Source organism: Malaya genurostris, chromosome 1 (assembly GCF_030247185.1).
Source record: "Malaya genurostris strain Urasoe2022 chromosome 1, Malgen_1.1, whole genome shotgun sequence".
Taxonomy (NCBI): domain Eukaryota; kingdom Metazoa; phylum Arthropoda; class Insecta; order Diptera; family Culicidae; genus Malaya; species Malaya genurostris.
Window position 1 is genome coordinate 119,727,195 of NC_080570.1, and position 22,022 is coordinate 119,749,216.

General features: G+C 38.0%; 1 protein-coding gene across 2 annotated transcripts in view; it reads left to right on the forward strand.

Moving 5' to 3' along the window:
* LOC131425618 (uncharacterized) overlaps positions 1-22,022 on the forward strand; it is a 141,974-nt gene that overhangs the window by 110,640 nt on the left and 9,312 nt on the right. Inside the window, exon 3 of one of the 2 annotated variants that reach the window (XM_058587643.1) lies at positions 11,895-12,372. In XM_058587643.1, the coding sequence (XP_058443626.1) occupies positions 11,895-12,372 (478 nt within the window). The remainder of the gene's footprint in view (positions 1-11,894; positions 12,373-22,022) is intronic. The other variant, XM_058587644.1, reaches the window with a different exon arrangement.

The window sequence follows — 22,022 nt, forward strand, 5'->3', positions numbered from 1 at the left end:
AATTTTAGAAGTTTTTTAATCGTCAATTAAACAAGTGGCAAGTTTGTCCCGGGTTGGCGGTTCAATGCATAGGACGCTGGTCTCACAAGCCAGTTGTCGTATGTTCGAGTCCCAACCTGAAAGGATTCTTAGTGTCAGTAGGATCCATAGTACTAGCCATGCAATGATTCTGTACACTAAGAATCGGCTGCGAAGTCTGTTGAAACAGAAAGGCCAAATTCCACAAAAGGAATGTAATGCCAAGACTTTGCTTTACTAAGTTGACGATACTATTCATGAAGTCATACAACATTCAATAGTGTTGTAATAAATTTGAAATAGTGTTCATGTTTTGAGACGAATCAATTAGTAAATATTCAGAAACGTGACGAGCTATAAAACTTGAGACGAAAGTGTTTCCTAAATTGAAAAGTGAGTTCATTCTAAATGAAAAAAAAACGATCACTGAAGAATTTAAACCATTTTTTTTTCAATGGGAAACTGTGACAATAGCTTAACCCTTTCACGACCATAAGATGTGCAGGACGATTTTCTATTTAGGGTCTAAATAATGAAAAGAATCAGCATTTTAGAGATTTTTTTTCAAAAATACTGTGCAACAAAATAAATTCAAATATTTTGCATGATAAAAACCATCATTCAAACAACATTTTGTAATTCTTTCGTGGAAAAATATTGAGAAATAAGTTGGTGAAAAGGTGTCCACTGTATCTCAGCGCATCCTAATCGGAATTGAGCAAATCAAAGCAGCATAGATAAAGTAGAAGTTTTTCTAGACCCCAACGTTTCAAAGTGAAAACTACGATTTTTCACGAAAAAATCGCCATTTTGTAGCTGTAAAACCTCCCCAAAGTAACAAACAACGAAAAGGAAAACGTTGGGGTCTGGTTTTTTATACGTAGAAAGTGTGTGTAAAATTCGAAAACAAAATTGTTCAGTAGATTTTGAATGACGATGGACACGGACTTTCAAAACCTGCTTTCGAGCAAAACGCGTTTAAACAATTTATTACTCAAGGGAGCCTGTAGCGCTAACATTTTCAAAAAAATCATATTTTATCTTTTATTATTTGTTATAATGAAACATTTCAAGAATGTTTTGTCAAGTTTTTAAGTCAATCGAAGCAGAAGCCTGTGTGTCGAGCTCTTACTTCTTCGAAGTATGAGATAAGCAAATGTAAAGGCCCATAACTTGCTGACTTTCGTTCTGATAGGCTTGAAAATTTCACAGAATTTTTCTTGAAATGTTCTACTATAAGATAATACAAAGGAAATAAAAAAATTATTTTTCAAAAGTGTTGGACCCTGCCCGCCCCTTAAGAACTATTTATGAAGAGAAATTACACTGCTTTTCCAGAGACGGAGTTGCAGAAACTTTTACTTTTTGCTCACTAAACCAACGATAGAGGCGGCAAATATAGTTTTGCCCCGGGAGCAAATTTTCCTAAGTACGCCACTGTATCTCATTCATCTGGCCTAAAGATCCGTTTTGTACGCACATTAAGCGGCCCTAACACGAGAATTATTAATGTCATGTTTAATGATTACTAAAGTAATGACATTCTTAATTTGTATAGAGAATTCATCATTACTGCTCTTACACGTTCATTAAATTACTGAAAATTAAATTTTATGCTTGATAAAACAATGCTGTAAACTTCAGTACAACAGAATGTATGACGAGGAAAAACAAACAAGAAGCCCAACGCAATACTAAAAGTTTGTAAGTTTGACGATTATGTATAAAAGTTTCAAAAACCTGTAAAAGGTCCGCAAAATTGCAGAATCTGCTTACAAAAGAAATCGAGAAATTTATATGCAAGCCTGCAACCTGGCACCTGTGATTCTGACGCTCATTATTTCGCTATTCTGCGGCGATTTCGTCGCATTCTATGTCCCTCTGAAAACCACAATATATGTCAGTCTAATGTTAACTTCACAATAATTTGCAACCATCGACATTTTTCGGCATTCATAACTCAGCTTTGCACTGACAGGTGTAAACACGCAGCTATTTCCTGTCGGCATATCCTCATTCGACCACAGAAAGTGGTGTCGTCACTGCGTTACTACGGCGGCTACACGGGACTACTTTCTAATTCTGCATCCGAGTCATGTCGTGACCACGAAGTACAGTTGCTGCTTCTACCTCTGCCTCAGTGCTTTATCCGTCTAAATGGTTTTTACCGACTAATTACAGATTACGGCGAAATAACTCCCCTAAGCCGGAGTCTCACAAACCGAGAAAAGCTAAAACGTCGTGCAAAGTGACACAATAAAAAGTGACGAACCAAATGATGGGACATTTACTGAAGCATCGCTACGGGAGAGTGACTTCTCAGATTGGAGAAAACTATTACCGGTGCGGCTGCTGCTCGACCTCCACAGGAACCTCCGGGGAGGAAGAAAATAACCGAAGCAGTAAACAATCCGGTTACTTTTCCGGTAAAGCAGATTATTCGGATTTGCCGATGGACTGCGAGAGTATTGTCACTTACGATGTCATTTTCGAAGCGCCGCTTCGTCATCCCGGCAACGATTTCACGACTGGGGGTAAAGCACTGTTTATTTTCGTATAAAATTGACTGACGACGAGTCGAAGGCATTAGCGCGGGAACATAATGACAGGTGCGGCATAATTGCTATTTTGCTAACAAATTAGATTTCTAATGTTTCTCAGCTATAATTTTCACCGAAATCAGAGCATGCTTCGACGTAGTTCGAAGCTTGATGTTTGAGGATGGAATCAGCGATGCCAGATTGTTTGTATGTTGAAAGTATCTGAAGCTAACAGCCAACTATGTTTTGTATTACAATTGTCATAGTTTCATTCTATTTGTCAGGCATACACTATGTAAATAAGCCAAAAATTCTACAATCTGAACTGTAGACATTCGAAAACCCAAACTGACATCTCTATAAACACTATAGCTTTCATCTCATCTTTCATTTCTTTTACTGAGACGAAACGAGTGAGAATTGGCTTAACCAAAAAGCATTAAACATAGGTTTCAAAGAAGAAAATTGAAACACATTAGCATAATCTAATCTGGGCAGGTGCATGGCGCTGTAACAGAAAAAATAATAATAATAGCTTATTATAATTATTGTTTTCAACTTTACAGCAGTGGAGGCTTCGTGTGATGCTGTGTTCGCGATTTATTTGCGGCCACAAAGTAAACAGTTCAGAAAGATGCAGCAGCTTAAACAACAACAACAATCAACTAGTGATTGGTGTTAAAAAAAAACACGAGCGCTTCCTATAATAAGGCGGCTGTCCGCGTTTAAACGAACTAGCCTTCGGCCTTTACTGGGAGCTGCTAAGTTAGACACAATAAACACAAACACACATACACATACAATCTGTACGTCAGACTAACTAATTACAGCTGTTCGGAAAGATTCGTTTTGTCTGAACCCGGTCCGATGCCCGACTGGTGAAGCTCAGTCCTATCGACTACCGATCGAAAGCCCTATAATTAGCGGATTGTATGCAAACGGTTTTGATGGGTACCCGATTGAGTTCGGTTAGTTGGAAATTAGTTTTCTATTTGAGATGGAAGCTGGGCTGGGAACAAACCCGGCGAGATTTTGTTCAATCAGATGATGATAGGTTCGGGGTAATTAAATCTAAAGGCAGATCACTTGTTGGAAAGTTCAACAGCATTGAGTGGGACTTCCTGTGCGGGCTTGCCGTTTGGTGTCTGTCAGCCGTTGTGATGGCAACCCTGAAAGTTTACATTTGGTGGTAGAAATCGATGCTTAGCAAATTATGTGAACTATTAGTGTAAATTTGACACTCCGGTATTTATATTTTAGACAATATTTTAATTTGATTATATAGAGAACAGAGAGGTGATGGTGCTACCCATGGACCACCATATCTCACCCGGCTGGTGCATACCTGGCTCTTAGAAATACGCATTGTTTTGCCAGAGTTGTGTAATAGAAGACAAAGTAATGCGCAGTCCTAGGACAGAGATTCAAAATTCAGTTCCAATGTTTAAACCAATCAATCAAAAGGTCCTGAATCCAGATAATGTTCTAAAAATCTGTCCCAAGTTCATAAATCAGATCAAGTCTTTGGGTCATGTCAAAAAATCAGGTTCAGAATCCAGAAATAGAAGATTGAAAAACACTGGTAGCGTGGATTATTCTGGTTTGGCACTTTCGAGTAGAAATTGCTATGAAACATCGTCAGAAGACTGCCATTCTGCTCGAGAGAGCAAAACTTGGACAATGCACAAAACTCGTTTTTCAATAACGCCATATGTCTAGTGTACAGGTTATGACTTATAGTCCAGAATTCTGGATCAAAAATTTAAGTCCAGAAGACAAATCAAAGTTCTGGAGTATGATCCAAGTCCAGAATAGCAGTTCAGGTTGAAATTCAGGTCTAGGGATCAGATACAGAGTTTTGGCCCAGAATCTAGGACCACGTCCAGGTTTCATGTCCCGAATTCAGACCTGGAATCTAGGTTTAGAATTCAGGTCCAAAATCCGCTCCACAATCATGGTTAAGATTCAGATTCTAGATCCAGAACTAATATTTTTTTATTTATTTATTTGGGAACAGAGAAAAGCCCGATGGAGGTGAAGTTTGGCAATCTCTTAGCAAAACTGCAAACATACAGTGTCGTCGGGCGATCTTACTAGATGTATGTTAATTGTTTAATATCATCTGCGAAAGATAGTTTGTGGCATTTCAATGGAAAGTTGAGATCATTGAGGTAGAGCAAGAATATAAATGGTTCCAAGTGGCTGCCTTGCGGGACTCCAGAGCTTCCGGCAAACGGTGTGGTAGTCCGGTCACCGATTTTCACTAATATTTCCCGTCCAATTAGATATGATTGAAGCCAGTTGAATGAAGATCTACTGAATCCAAGTTTTTAGAGTTTAGCAACGGCAATTTGGTGGCAGCGAAGAAATCTGTATAGATAGCGTCAACCCCGAAGACGTGCTTGTAGAGATCGAATTATAAAAGATGTTTTGGACAATAAGTTCGTTGTAATTGATCGTTTGGCATAAAACCGTGTTGTGTTTCCTAGATATAGTTATTGCAGTTATGCTTGATGAAATCCAGAACTATACTTTCAAGTAACTAAGTAAGAGCTCAGCTTCTTGCCTAGAATTCATCTATAGATACCTGAAACTGAACTTGAACCTGGACTTGCCGTTTTGTTGGTCCTGATCCGGGTCCAAATCCAGACCCAGATCCTCGTCCAGGATTTGGACCTACCTTATTACTGGTTCAAAAACCGATCCTGGAACTGGAACCGAATCCAGACTTGTACTTACCATATTACGGGTTCAAGTTCAGCACCTGAATTTCAGTTGGATCATTCGTTATAAATACACTAAAATCTTTTCTTTACACCGGGGATACGTACCGCGTAACTTTGGAAATTCGTGTAGATAAAAAACCGCAAAACTAAAGAATTTCCTGTTTTGAATGTTTTAGAAATGCATGTTCCAGGTCTGGTGTAACCACAGACTAACAGACATGACAGTATGAGTAAATTCCTATAAATATAAATTTTCGTGATTCACTAGTTCCACCTATATTGTACTGCGCGAACTATTTACTATCGGTTGTGTTATGTGAAAGTTTTTTTACTAGTTGGTTCTCCCTAGTTTGTCAACATCGATCAGCTGCTTGCCTGATTTCATCATAATATTTGAAAATGAATCGTCACAATAAATAATTCGATTACGTTGATAATACATTTACCTTTTTTAGCGATGTTGGAAGGTAACCATTTATTTGACTCAACGTTGTTCATCTAGACTATTTCGGATTGTGTTGGTAATTTTCACCCGAAATTAAACGGCGGCAGACCAGAAGTAAGTGAATATTGTAACAAGACGGGTTCAATTTTGTATTTCGGATGAGAAGTAGGCACAATTCTGTATATAGTTTTGACAATATGTATTAAATCTGTATCCTGCACGAAATTCGCATGGACGTATACAAATAAGTATGAATGGCAACTTTGTTGGTGAATGGAAAAAATAAACACATTCTAGATGACAGACGGGATGATTTTGATAGGGTAACATGGCGCCATCATGCCATATGCGAGTACTGTCCCAACTAAAGGAATATTCGAAATGACCGTTAAAATGATTAAAGAATCCAATTTGAGTGTCCTGTCTGTTAGTCTGTGGTGTAACCTCAAAAAAAAATTTTATTTGGAAAAAAATCGACTGAGAATTTTGATATTTTTTTATGTCATTTGTCTTAGTAACAATGCATGAAACGTCGAGATCTGGTGTCAAAATTAAAAAAAAAACATTGCATAAAAATAAGTTTAACAATATTACTTTTAAAAATATCGGAATAACACCAAATATATCTACGGTTTTCCACTCAGATATTTTTTGCAAACACAAGATTAATGCATGTTCCTTCAAGTGTTTGCGAGATATCATGATGCATGATGAAGTTTGCGAAGGATCAGATATCATACGAAACTTGTTATGCTTTTTCACGCATTCAATAAATTCAGCATTATCAGACCCTGTCAGCTTGGAGCGAAATCAATCTTCAGTTCAGCAACGCCATCGCACGGCATCACATTCAACATATCATGTCAATTGTATGGGTGCGCAGTGCTGCTATTTTGGCGCGCACGAATTTGACACTTCTCTTCCCTATTTCTATGTATGAGATTCGATACGGACTCGCCTGGGGGCGCCATGTTCACAAAAAAGGGTGTTGCCAATGATTTGTTCGTGAAATGTGAGAGCTGGATATCTTGTTAATATGATGTCTTTGGTATTATACTGTTTTGAGGCGATAATTCTGTCAGAAATAAAGATGCTAGCTCTGGAAGAATCGATTATTTAGTCACTTTGAAAATCCACTTCAATAACTGAGCCGTGTAACGCTTGTATCTTTTAAAAATGTAGCACATGTATAGTTCGTAACACCTAGAACATACAAAAAAAGTTACACATGTGACGATTTTTAACACCTATAACTCACAAAAAAAATTACACATGTAATATTTCGTAACGCCTGTAATACAAAAAAAAATAACACACGTAACGCTCACTACTCACAAAAGACTAACGCATGCCACGTTTCGTAACGCCTGTAACTTACAAAAAAAAACAAAAACATCTAAAACACTTCGTAACTTACAAAAACTAACGCATGTAACGATTTGTAGCTCCTACAACTTATAAAAAAAATAACGCATGTAACTTACAAAAAAGTTATGCTTTGTAACATCTTTAACTTACAAAAAGTAACGCATAACTTAAAAAAAAAGAACGCAAGTAACGCTTCGTAACGCCTATGACTTGGAAAAAAGTAACGTGACGTAACGCTTCGTAACGCCAATAACTCACAAAAAAGTAACTCATGTAACGCTTCGTAACGTCATTACTTACAAAAAAGTAACGTAACGTAATGTAACGCTTCGTAACGCCTATGACTTACTAAAAAGTATCGCATGTAATGCTTCGTAACGTAACGTAAAAGTAACGCTTCGTAACGCATGTAACTTACTAAAAAGTAACGTATGTAACGCTCCGTAACGCCTATGACTTACTAAAAAGTAACGCATGTAATGTTTCGTAACGTCTACAACTCACAAAAAAGTAACGCCTATAACTTACAAAAAAGTAACACATGTAACGCTTCGTAACGCCTTTAAGTTACAAAAAAGTAACTATCCGTAACATACACAAAAGTAACGCATGTAACTCTTCGTAACCTCAAAACTTACCAAAAAGTAACGCGTCGTAACGCTTCGTAACGCCAATAACTTACAAAAAAGTAACGCATGTAACGCTTCGTAACACCTTTAACTTACATATCAGGTGTACAACTTTGCTTCCACCGTTTTCCGATAGGTGGCTGTACCGGCTGAGGCTGGTCAAAATACATAGATGATATTGCCTTTAAAGTGAGTGTGTACAGTGTCTAACGAATTGTCATCGCCGTTTCAGTGACAGTTGTTCTTGTTTTCGTATTATTCACGCTCGAAAATGTCTGTTTATGTGCCCAATTCTCGCCATTTGCGAGATGTTTTACTTTTCTGTTGCAATTCGAAAAAAATACAGCTGAAGCGCATCGAATGCTTTCAGAAACTTACGGTGATGCTGCTCTGAGTAAAAAAACGTGTTGGGAGTGGTTTCAACGTTTTAAAAATGGTGATTTCGACGTTGAAGACAGACATGGTGGTGGAAGAGAAGAAACCTTCAAAGCTGAACAACTAGAAGCATTGCTTGATGAAGAGCTCTTAAAATCGAGTGAAACCATCACAGGAGAGCGCTACCGAACGCAACTGATGCGCCTTAGTCGCGCGCTAAAAGAAAAGCGGCCACAATTTCAAGAGCAACATGACAAAGTCATCCTCCAACACGACAATGCTCGGCCTCACATCGCAAAAGTGGTCAAAAAGTACCTGGAAACGCTGAAATGGGAAGTCTTGCCCCATCCGCCGTATTCCCCAGATGTCGCCCCTTCTGACTTCCACTTATTCCGTTCGATGGCACACGGCCTGACAGATCAAAATTTTCAATCCTTCGAAGAGTTGGAAAAATGAATTGCTTCATGGATAGCGTCAAAAGAGGACTCCTTTTTTTCGAACCGGGATCCGAAAATTGCCGGAAAGCTGGGAGAAAGTTGTCGCTAGCGTTGGACAATACTTTGAATAATACATCTGTAAGCACTTTTTCGCAATAAAGCTTTTAATTTTGGAAAATAACGGCGGAAGCAAAGTTGTACAGCTGATACAAAGTAATGCTCCGTAACGCCAACAACTTATAAAAAAGTAACGTAATGTAATGTAACGCTTCGTAACGCCTTCAATTTACAAAAAAGTAACACTTCGTAACGCATATAATTTACTAAAAAGTAACGCATGTAAGGCTTCGTAACACCTTGAACTTACAAAAAAGTAACGCTTCGTAATGCTCTGTAATGCCTATACCTTACTAAAAAATTAACTTACAAAAAATGGTTAAAACGTAACGCTCCGTAACGCCTAACCCTTACTAAAAAGTAACGCATGTAACGCTCCGCAACGCCTATAATTTACTAAAAAGTAACGCATGTAACAATTTGTAACGCCTTTAACTTTCATAAAAAGTAACGCTTCATAACGCCTATGACTCACAAAAAAGTACCGTGTGTAGCGATTGTAATTTACAAACGCTTGTAACTTTACTCTCTCCGTAACTAGTCATCTCCGAGATCTCAACCTCTTTGTTGACAACACACATACAAACACACACACACGAACATTTGCTCAGTTCGTTGAGCTGAATCGATTCGTATATGACACTTGGCCCTCCTGGCCTCGGAAAAATTTACTAAAGTTTGAGTGAATTCTATATTTATTTTTACCATTCTCTATAGAAACCCGATCAGATGGTAATAGCAAAATTATAACAACTGGAGTAATTTATTTAAGAAATATTTTGTAACAAATTTTGAAATATTTTTGGCTGGTAAGCTGTTAAAATAACAAAAAAGACTCTAGCGGGAACAAAATCGTAACGGATTTTGAAACGGTTGTGTCACAATTATTATTGAATTTGGTATAACTACAGAAATCCGAAAGCAGGAATTTATAACAATAGTTGTAATAAATTGGATAGCTAATTTAACACAGAAAAACTATATCTCAGCTAACTTGTTGAATGTTTTTTTTTATTAAATGAATAATTTATTTAGTAATCTGATTTCTTCTTTTAGTTTTTTGAAATTCTGATCATTATATTTCGATATAAAGCAACGAAAGAAATAATTTTTTCAATTAATGAACTTCATCACGAGTCTTGCAAATGAAAATAAAACATCATAACTGATTTTGTTATTATATTGTTATCACAAGTTTTAACTTTTAATTGTTTTCATTTGTTAAATATCTCAAAATAACACAAATTGTTATACATATCAACTGTTGATATACTTGTGTTATGATTTTGTTATGTGCATCTGATCGGGCAGTTTCTGGCAGCGGTTTGCAGAAAAAAAGATGATTTCATGTCAGGAAGATGTTCACTCAATCGAATTCCGATTACCTATTTCGTATACAGAGCAAATCACGTTCCGAAGTCACCGTTTCATCGACCAGCCCTACCTAAATAAAATGTTTGCATCAAATGGATTCAAACATTTCAGATAGACTTTCTATCCTTTGAAATTGATAAGCAATCAACGCATATTTAGTTCATGTTCTTCAGTTTTATTAAATTTCTTACCTTCCAAACTTTTAGTCTTCTAAACTAGCCAATTACACCCTTGGAACATAGTATGAGATTGCACACTTCTGAATATTTTTTCTATAGACGCTCCTGCATAAAACACTAATAATAAGAATAGAACTGTTATTTATACACAAGAAGTTATTCTTGCGTCTTAATTTTGCTTTGTGCGTTCAATTATATAAAGATGATATGCAAAATACTAATTAACGATTTGCAAGAAAAGCTGCATACAAGTTTTAAATGAAATCAAGTTGACAATTTGAAATCACATTAAGGCTTTAAATACACTTCAGCAATAGGACGTCAAGACGAAATATTTGACCTATTTGAACGATTTTGAAAAATTTTCGCGTTTCAAATGAATTATTACATACAAACAAATTCGCACCCTCTCATTTTGCTACTAACGCAGAAGGCGATAGCACCCAGTTCTTCCTCCAACTTTGCCAGATGATCAAATTATAGAGCAAACCGGACAAGTATGACATTGACACAAGACACGATTCACGCGTGATCTGTCAAAAACAGTGTTGCCAGAAAGATACCAGCAATGAAATCACCCTTTACATACCCTTTTCAGATTGTTCAGAGAAACATGTGTGCTAGTAGAATGTTCCACTCAGTGGGGTTCGCTATGTGCCCAAGCTGGCGTAATTGATGACGCGTATGAAAAAAAATGAAATTGTAAGAACATGCATTTCATTCCAGTCCGTGAATGATGTCCATAACATTCAAGTTTCACATTTCTTCGAGTCTACAAATTTTAGTCAAACATATGATCTGTATAATTATCCATATGTTACAAGATCCCGTCACATAAAGAGCAGCTTCCCCGTATAGTGAACGGAACCCCAGATAATAAAACGAACGGCTTCTGTTGGATGGAGCGCCTCTTTTTAAAAAACTGACGACTGCATTGAATTGATTGGCTATCAGCCTGTTTCTTGCGTAACAGAATGCTGGTGTTATCCGGGTCCCGGTGCGTCATTCATTGTTTGTTATGCAAATCAGTCTCAAAACAGCGTTGATTTTTGCTTTCCAGTAGAAATCTCGTTGAATAATAACAAAAAAAAAATCCGTTTCACGTCGATCAGAGCAGCTGGCTGCCGGCTGCCGACCGACTGCAGAAAGGAGAAATTTTTGTTCCACACTAAAAAAAAAACAGTTAAAAATGTGCTACCGACGCGGAATTGGATCCGATGGCTGGGCTGGAGCTTTCGACTAGGCACTGATTCCGTATGCGTTTCTTTCGGATGCTTTAATTTTCATAATTTATTGTATTATCAGTAAACTTCGTTCGTGTCTTCACCCCGCCGGTCGGTCAGTCCCGGAGCCTTTCGATCCGTTCGAGCCGGTTTCCATTCATTCATTCATTCAAGTTTGGCACTTGTTCGTGTCTGAAAGTTTTCTTTTCTTTTGCATCTACCGTCCACCATCCACCGAAGAACGGCCTTCAAAGCGAAAATGTGCGAAAATATTTGCGCGAATAACCGAACGAGGAGTAATTCGGACTATTTACCCTACTAACCCATTGTTCCGGCAATAAGTGCTTTCTCGTTTGCAAAAAAAAAATTGTTTCACTAAGTGCTTCCTTCCTTCCTTTCTTCCATGGATGAAATGAAATCACTAACGAATCATTATCCTTTCCTTTGCTTCTTTTTTTTTCAGCAGAAAAGTACAAAATATCCGGAATCGGACGACTGTGATTCGTTGCCGCCACCGCCCCCACCGGAAGATGAACCGCCGTACTTCGATGATCTTCCGCCGCCGCTTCACCACAACCATCTGAGCCACCTGAACCACTTGGATCTGGACCGAACCGTGCACGTCGGTTCCAGTCCGGAAAAGTCCCGCAAACATCGATCCAATTCGGACAGTAGCCAGTCGAAACCTCACCACCACCAGCAGCGGAACGGAACGACCGGGCCGGGACACAAGTCGGGCGGTGCGAACGGACATCATCACCATCACCACCATCATCATCATCGGCACTCGAAAAGCAGCCGGGCGGACTCGGTTCTGTCGAGTGATTCGGACATCCGGTTCACCCGGCGAAAGCTCGGTGACAACCAGAAGTGTGGCTGTGCGCTGATTGCCGGCTTTCTGCTGATTCTGCTGTTTGCCGGTGTTGTTGTTTATGTTGGATGTAAGTATTTGTAGGGTGCTTATTGTCATGACCGTTCTGCTGACTACTGCTTGGTGCTTTTCAATTCTGATTTTTTTTTATAATAAAATTTTTTATTTGGCTCATTTGCTTTAGCTTAACGTGGCCGATTGTCTTGTTGTTATAGGAGAAGAAGGGACGCCGTATAAGGGGGCGGCATACTCCCCTAGAGTTAGTAAATGAATGTGAGGAGGGTGGGATTTACAAAATATTGATTTTGAGTTACAATACATCATTCGTTTGTGGCACAAATTTTATAGAGTTTTCTAGATCTTCACGTTCTTCAGATTGTAACGAGAGAGATTATCCTCCTTGGCTGGGATGCTTTGTTGGTGTTCTCTGATGTACGTGTGACGTTTTTGGGTAGTTTCCAGCAACTCAGTCAGTTCAAGGAAGGTACAAGCTCCGAAGCATCGTTCATACGGGCCATACTTTCAGCAACGTAAAGAAGAGTGCGATAGAGCTGTAGACGAGAAAGAGATAGAGAGAGCACTAAATTTGAGCATTGATAGTTTTCAAGAAGTTGTAGATGAGAGTCATATAAGGAAGATTTCGAGTTGCCAAGACGTCGCGGACTGGTACGAAGGGTGGTATACCTCGGGCTCGAAGGGAACCTATGAGTTGGAACCTGGCATCACAATACTCGACACAAATCCAAACAACATGCTCGATGTCATGATAACCCTCACCGCAAACGCAGATACCACTCTCGGCAAGCCCCACACGACGGAGATGCGCGCTGAACATATAATTGTTAGAATTGTCATATTGAAGTTGTCACACAGATCTTGGATTAACGAAGAACGGTTATCATCATATAAGCAGCCCCATCCTGTACCATGCGAGTTAAAGTCCCCTAAAACCAGTCGCGGTGAAGGAAGAAGTTCTATGATGTCTGCAAGCCGACGATGCCCTATCGAGACTCTGGGAGGAATGTAGATGGAAGCAAAACATAGATCTTTGCCTTTAATATTGATTTCGCAAGCAACAACTTCAATTCCCGGTATCGAGGAGAGGTTAATACGGTGAAATGAATAGCACTTTTTGATCCCCAAAAGTACCCCTTCGTAAGAGTCTTCCCGATCCAGTCGAATAATGTTGAAACTGTGGAAGTCTAGGGTGATGTTAGAAGTAAGCCATGTTTCGCATAAGCTAAATGCGTCGCAGTTACGGTTGTTTATCAGGTATTTGAAAGAATCTAGTTTTGGGATGATACTTCTGCAGTTCCATTGGAGCACAGTGATCATATCCTCGATTTCTAGTGATGAGTTAGCCATCGAAGGATACGATCGCAGAAAGGAGGGGCCATTGATCAGTCAACTGTTTCAAAAATGCTCTTACTGTTGGCACTAAAGCAGTTAGTAAGCTTTTAAGAGGATCATTAATGTTGAAGGCTGTTAAAATCCAGTCCACAATATCAGAGAATCTCAGCAACCCAGATTTTGTCTGATTGTCTTGCTGTGATTTGGGGTCACTTGGGTGCTTTGTTGCCCCTGGAAGCGCTGGGTACTCCTTTTTATCTCTTAGTTTGCTTAAACCAGGAGGGATTTGCTTCGGTTTTGAGTCGGCGCTTTTTGTTTCAATTGGAGTATTCTGCGGCGAAGTCAGTCTAAGACCTTTACGCGGTAGCTTTGGAGAAGCCATGTTTGGTCTTTTCCTGCTTCCTTCAGTAAATGAGTAAGATGGTCCTTCGCCGGGGTCGTCAGAGATATCTTCGTCAACTGGCAAGAGGACAAACGGGTTCTCAGGGTTCGATTGTACTGTTTTGCCTTTCTCATATAGAAAGGTTATGCAATCACTGTGAAAACCGACTTTTGAACCGAGGCCCGGAGGGCCGAGTGTCATATACCATTCGACTCAGTTCGTCGAGTACGCAAAATGTCTGTGTGTGTATGTGTGTATGTAACGTTTTTTTGCACTAACTTTTCTCGGAGATGGCTGAACCGATTTTCACAAACTAAGATTCAAATGAAAGGTCTTGTGGTCCCATACAAAATTCCTGAATATTATATGGATCCGACTTCCGGTTCCGGAATTATGGGGTAAAATGTGCAAAAAATTGTGAAAATAAGTGCACTAACTTTTCTCAGAGATGGCTAAATCGATTTTCATAAACTTAGATTCAAATGAAAGGTCTTGAGGTCCCATACAAAATTCCTGAATATCATTTGGATCCGACTTCCGATTCGAGAGTTATGGGGTAAAATGTGCAAAAAAAAGAAAATATGTGTTTTAACTTTTCTCATAGATGGCGCGACCGATTTTCACAAACTTAGGTTCAAATGAAAGGTCCTGTGGTCCCATGCGTAATTCCTGAATTTCATGCGGATCCGACTTCAGGATCCGGAAATATAGGGTAAAGTGTAATAAAAATTGTATACCATCACCTTAAATTTTTTTTCTAAATCGACCTCAAATCTTTTCCAATTGATAGTTTTCATCAGTAGACGGTCAAACAAATCGATTTCGGTTATTCTTTTAAGAATCGAAGAAAATTATTTTGAAGAATATCACAATATTATATATGATAGTTTGATTGATATGAGAAAGGCATCATTACACCACTAGGTGGATTAAAACAGGTTTTTTTAGTATATCCGCATAAGACCGCCTAGAGCGCTCTTTCACGGATCGTTTGAACTTTTCTTTCCGCTGTATGTATATTGGACACACCGAGAGATCATGAAGACTTTCGCTACAGTAAATGCACTTATTAGCGGTCTTTCTACAGGAATTGTCTTCATGACCTTCCCCACATTTACCGCATCGCGGTTTATTGCAGCAGAAGTTTGCCGTGTGCCCAAACTTTTTGCAATTCGAGCAGTGCATTAGTCGTGGTATGTACATCCGGACAGGTAGACGAACCCCTCCCACTAGCAAATAATTTGGAAGTGCAGATCCGGCAAAGGTTACGCGAAATGAGTCTGATGGGTAAAATTTACCGTCTATCGACTTGGAGTGCAATTGCTTGCACTCCAATATTTTCACTGGGTGAAGGTCGGAGGTTTTGAAGCGGCCTTCCCCATCCTTCAACAGATCTTCGATTGTCAGACTCTCGTCCCGTACCACACCGTCGATCTCCACCACATGTGACGGGACGTACACGCGGTACTCCCCCGTGAAAAGCTTGCGGCAGCAATCTTATTTGCTTGCTTCACGTCGGACACAACAACGCGCAATTTATTTGGCGACACTTTGTCTATATGCTTTACTGCCGAGTAGTGTTTCGTCAGGTCCCGAGCAATATTCATTACTCTAAGAGGTTTCGATATAGACCGGAAGTACACCACCCACGTGCCCCCCGAACCATCGTCCTGGTAAACCTTACGGCGAAGGGGAGGTTTCTCAGGCGAGGGAGCGAAGTTGTCCGATAAAGGAATATCGTATTCAGAGTCGGACATTAGATGCTCTTCGCCTTCGCCATCTATATGTTCCTCCTCCGGGACGATGGTGACGTCACTAGCGGACATTTTTTTTTTAAGTGCGGGAGTAGAATCTCACGCACTTTTAACAATAAATATCGACAGAAGTGAAAAAGATAGAAAATCAGAGAAAAAAAGTTTAAAAAAGTACTTAGCTAGTATGGCACGATGAGCTGTTAGGTGATATATTCCTCCTGATTCCTCAGCGTGACCTTGATCTGTTTTCACCGGCAGGCTCGTAGGCGGCAAACAATAAAAATGTGTTATTGTGCGACACTGCTTGGTTGAACAAAAGAGTCCACTGCTGCTTCCAACGCGGAATCAATACACAAAGCTTGCTGTGTAAAAGCCACTATTCTCGTTGTTACAATACAATGCTTATACTACAGCCCTTGCTGAGATAAGCACCTTCACCGATGTCGACTATAAAAACGCGCGTGTGCACAAATCGAACACTCGAGTACGAATGAGAATTCTGAATTTGAGCAATGCTTGTTGTTTTATGTGGAGCACATTAGCACCGTTTAAAAAAAACTACTCGAAAACTGCTTGAAGAACAGATTAAAAAAAGCTCATCAGCGATGCTAGAAATACTATTCGTGAAAACTGAACGGAAAAATTGTTCCAGAAAACTGATAAAAAAAAAAACATCCTTGAAACAAAATTGGTAGAAATACCGGTTGAAAAAACTGTTTGAAAAACACGTAAAAATGCTCGTCAACGATACTCAAAAAAATATTCGAAAAAGCTATATAAAAATTACTTGCCAAAGAACTGCAAAAAATACTGTTCGTGAAAACTGAACGGAAAAATTGTTCTGGAAAACTACTCGAAAAAATAGCTTGAAAAACTGATCGAAAATTGCTTGAAAAAACGATAAAAAATGTTCCTCAACGATGCTCGAGAAATTACTCGATAAAACTATTATAGAAATTACTTAAAAAACCTACTAAAAAGCTGCTAGAAAAACTGCTGATAACCGGCTCGAAAAAACTGTTTAATAAAATGCTCGAAAAATCGACCCATTAACTGCTTCAATCATTACACAGATAAAAATATTTTGTGAATTTACATCTATTTCCATGCACATATTTGGAGCAGGTACTTAAACATAAAGTTACTTTACAAATCTGTAGGTTTCAATAGAATTTAATCGCAAACTAAGCGTTAATTGAAAGATACAGTTATATTCATTGAAAATTCAATGCAATCCAATTTAGTTTTGCATCGATGAAGGTTTTCAACCAAAATCTCGATTCAACCAATGTCTATTCCATGTCACAATTGATTTACATGTCGTGTAAATTTCATTATTTCTTTCTGTGTACTCGATAAATCCTCCCAAAAAAACAAAAATTTGCTCGAAAAACATCTCAAAAAATTACTTGAAAAGCTGCTTGAAAATTGTTCAAAGAACTACTCGAGAAAACTGTTCGAAAACTCTTTTCAAAAACAGCTTGGAAAATCTGCTTGTTAACAATGCTCGAAAAAATCGCTAAAAGTACTTGAAAAATTGCTCGAAAAAAATATTTAAAGCTGTTCGAAAAAACTGCTCTTTAAAACTGCTTTAACTATTTCATAATTTCTTGCAGCTGTATAAAACGGCTGCTCAAAAAACTTCTTCAGAAACTACTTTAAAAACTGATAAAAAACGAAAAAAATGTTCAAAAACAGCACGAAAAAATTGCTTGCCTACAAGCCTCGGGAAAAATGTTTAGATAACCATACAAAAAAATGAAAAAGCTGCTCGGAAACCTGCATCAGAAAGCGAAATCAAAATACTACTTGGAAAACTGTTAGGAAAAGCTACTAAAAAAAACTGCGCGAAATTATTAGAAAAACCTTCGTACGGAAAAATTACTCGAGAAACTACATTACAGAGCGGTACATTGTGAAAAAATGCTTAGGAAACTACACGAATACTGCTCAAGAAACTACTTGCAATATTCTAGAAGGTGCTCGAAAGAACTGCTCGTCAGCAATAATTGAAATAAAGCTCGAAAAACTACTCAAAATCGCTCAAAAAAAATATAGTTCAAAAACTCTAAAAAGCTGCTCAACATATCTCGAAACCCCCCTTGAAAGAAAACTGCTAGAAACACCTGCGATCTGGAAGACGTAGCTTAAAAAACTGCTGTAAAATCAGCTCGATAATAACAGCTTGAAAAACTGCTCAGGAAAAAAAACTACTCGAAAAGAGACAAAAAAGTGTGAAATTCCTATAAAAATCAATATGAAAACCTCTCGAAATACTGTTGGAAGCACTGCTAGAAAAACTGGCCCAGAAAATTGTTCGAAACTATTCGAAAATTTTTTTTTGTCGAGAAGGTGCTCGAGAAAACTTCTAAAAAAACTGCAGTTTTTTCTCCAAGCAGTTTCTCGAAAAACTGATCGAGAACCTGCTTAGAAAAAAACTGCATTAAAAAGCAGAATTTCTATGAAAATCAAAATCTGCTCAGAAATACTGCTAGAAAAAAATACTCGAAAAACTGCTCGAATAAATACTTGAAAAGATGCTTGAGAAAACTACTCAAAAACACTGCTTGAATCACTCGAATAAAACTGAGCTTCGATAGAACTGTCTGAAATAACTGCTCAAAAATAAGTTCTCGAGCAAACTTCTTAACAATACTCGAAACACGGACTGCGGACTGGAAAAACACAGCTTGAAAAAATGCTCGAGAAAACAGTTGGAAAAAGAACTGCTCGATAACTGATTGAAAAAAGAGCTTTTCAAAAATGCTTAAAACTACTCGAAAAAAGACAAACAGTGCGGAATTCTTATAAAAATCGATATCAAAACTTGTTGAAGTATGGAAGCACTGCTAGAAAAACTGATCCAGAAAATTGTTCAAAACTTTTCGAAAAACCTGTTTTAATCCACCTAGTGGTGTAATGATTCTCATATCAATCATACTATCATATATAATACTGTGGAATTCTTCAAAATTATTTTTCTTCGATTCTTAAAAGAATAACCGAAATAGATTTGTTTGACCGATAAAATACTATCAATTGGAAAAGATTTGAGGTCGATATAGAAAACTTTTTACGGTTTTTCGCTCTTTTCAGTGATGGTATAAAATTTTTAACACACTTTACCTTATATTTCCGGATCCGGAAGTCGGATCCTGATGAAATTCAGGAATTACGTATGGGACCACAGGACCTTTCATTTGAACCTAAGTTTGTGAAAATCGGTCGCGCCATCTATGAGAAAAATTAGTGCACTTATTTTCACAATTTTTTGCATATTTTACCCCATAATTCCGGAACTGGAAGTCGGATCCAAATAATATTCAGGAATTTTGTATGGGACCACGAGAACTTTCATTTGAATCTAAGTTTGTGAAAATCGGTTCAGCCATCTCCGAGAAAAGTTAGTGCAAAAAACGTTACATACACACATACACACACCACACATACACACACAGACGTTTTGCGTACTCGACGAACTGAGTCGAATGGTATATGACACTCGGCCCTCCGAGCCTCGGTTCAAAAGTCGGTTTTCACAGTGATTGCATAGCCTTTCTATATGAGAAAGGCAAAAATACTCGAGATGTTTGAGAAAACTTTTGAAAAAACCTGCTTGAGCAAGCTGCTTGAAAAATACTGTATTAAGAAGTGAAATTTCTATGAACATCAAAATCTGCTCGAAAATACTGCTAGAAAAAAAACACTCAAAAAACTGCACGAGAAACTTTCAGAATAAATACTCGAGAAAACTGCTCAAAAACACTACTTGAACCAGTCGAATATAACTGCTCGAAAAACTTCGATAGAACTGTCAGAAATAACTGCTCGAAAATAAGCTCTCGAGAAAACTTTTTAACAATGCTCGAAGTCCACTGTTCGATAATAACTGCTTGAACTACTCTAGAAAACAAATCGTAAAAACTACCTTGTACAGGCGTTTGGCAACTGTTCGAGAAAAATTCTCAAAAAACTCCTCGATCAAAGGCATTAAAGTCCGGAGTTCCTCTTAAAATCAATATCACAAACTGCAAAGCAAAGCCCTGACATTACATTCCTTTTGTGGAATTTGACCTTCCTGTTTCAACAAACTTCGCAGCCGATTCTTAGCGTACAGAATCATTGCATGGCTAGTGCAACGATCCTAAGAATCCTTCCAGCTCGGGGCTCGAACATATGACAACTGGCTTGTAAGACCAGTATCGTATGCATTGAACCACCAACCCGGATCCAAACTCAAAAACTGGTCGAGAAACTATTAGAAAAAACAATCACATTAAAATGCGGAATTCCTTTGAAACCAACATAAAAATAAAAAAAAATATTTGAAAAACTGCACGAGGGAACAGTTCGGAAATACTTCTTGAACAAGAACTCCAAAAATCGGCTCAAAAAACTTCGAAAGCATTGTCTGAAAAAAGTATTCGAGAAAATTGCTTGAAAATAACTGCTCAAAAAATCTCCGAAAAATCGGTTCGAAAGAAAATTTGCTCTAAAAACTGGTTTATTTCCAAAACCGTTCTAAAATCACTGCTCGAGAAAATTGCTCAAAATCACTACTCAAAAACAAAACTGCTCGAAAAAGGCATAAAAGTGCAGAATTCCTATGTAAATCAATATCAAAAACTGCTCGAAATACTGCTGGCAAAAAGCTGCTCGTGAAACTATTCGAAAAAAATTCTCAGAAAGATGCTCGAGAAAACTGCTCGAAATGATGATCGAGAAACTGCGCGAAAACACTGATCGGAAACCACCGCATGAGGAACTACATTACAGAATGAGATTTTTATGACAATAAAAAAAACTGTTCAAACAAACTGCTAATTGTAGAAACTTCGAGAAAAAACCTACTCGGAAGAACTCGTTAAACTACTCGAAAACACTGCTTGAAAAAGCTACATCGAAGAGTGGAATTTCTATAAAAATCAAAATCTGCTCCAAAAACCACTCGAAAGTAACTGCTCTAGAAAACTTAAAACTGCTCGCAAAACTGCATTGAAGAATCATTGGCGAACGTTGCATAAAATGAATTCGCGGAAGATCAACTTGCTGGTAAGCACAGCAACCTTTTCTACGTCATTAACGAACCGCACAGAGTGAAAGTTGTTCACATTGAGTGAATGATCCTGGCGCCCGAAGGCGTACTCAGAAATATTCGCCCCGTCAAATTTAGTCGCAGGGAGCCAAATCAGGTGAATTCGGCGGTTGCTGAACGTTTCGTTTTTAGCTAAATGTTCGCTGATAACGATAGCATTGTGTGACGGTGCGTTATCGTGGTGCAAGATCCACGAGTTGTTTGCTCACAAATCTGGTATTTTTCGGCGAATTGCTTCACGCAAACGTCTCATGACGCCCGAATAATATCCCCTTGTCTGACCTTGTGGTAAAAATTTATGATACACAGCACACTTATAATCAAGGAAAACTGAGAGCATCGCCTTCTTTCTCGACTGAAAATGAAAACTCGTTGTTGCAAATTCAATTCCATTTTAAAAATGGCTTCCATTCATTAAGTTGTTGCTTTTAATATTATCATTTTTAAGTTCCACTAAAATTTTGCCTCTAACTAGAAAATCTAACTGGAATTGTAAACAAATCAATGCTCGAAACCCCCGTCGAAAAAAACTGCTCTCAACACCTGCGGTATAAAAAGGCAGCTTAGGAAAATGCTTGAGAAAAAAGCTCGAAAAAAACTGAACGATAATAACTACTTGAACTGCTTAAGAAACCAAATCTAAAATACTTTCCGAACTTTTTTTTCTGAACAGTTTTTTCGAACAGTTTCGATCGGTAACTGTTCGAAAAAATTGCTCAGAAAAAAACTGTTCGAAAAAAGACAAAAGTGTGGAATTCATATTAAAATCAATATCAGAAACTGCTCGAGAAACTGTTCGAAAAAAAACATTAAAATACGGAATTCCTTCAAAAACAAAATAAAAAAATGCTAGAAAAATTACTTGCAAAACTACTCGAATAACTACTGAAAAAACTCAAGAAACAAAATCTAGAAAAAGAATTACTCGAAAGACTCCACGAGGGAACGGCTCTTAATACTGCTTGAACATGAACTTGAAAAAACTTCAAAAGCGTTGTGTGAAAAAGACCTCCAGAAAATTGCTTGAAAATAACTGCTTAAAAAAATCTCTGAATAATCTGTCCGAAAGAAAATTTTCTGAAAAATTGCTCTGAAATCTGCTTGGAAATAAACCGTTCTGGAATAACTGATCTAGAGAA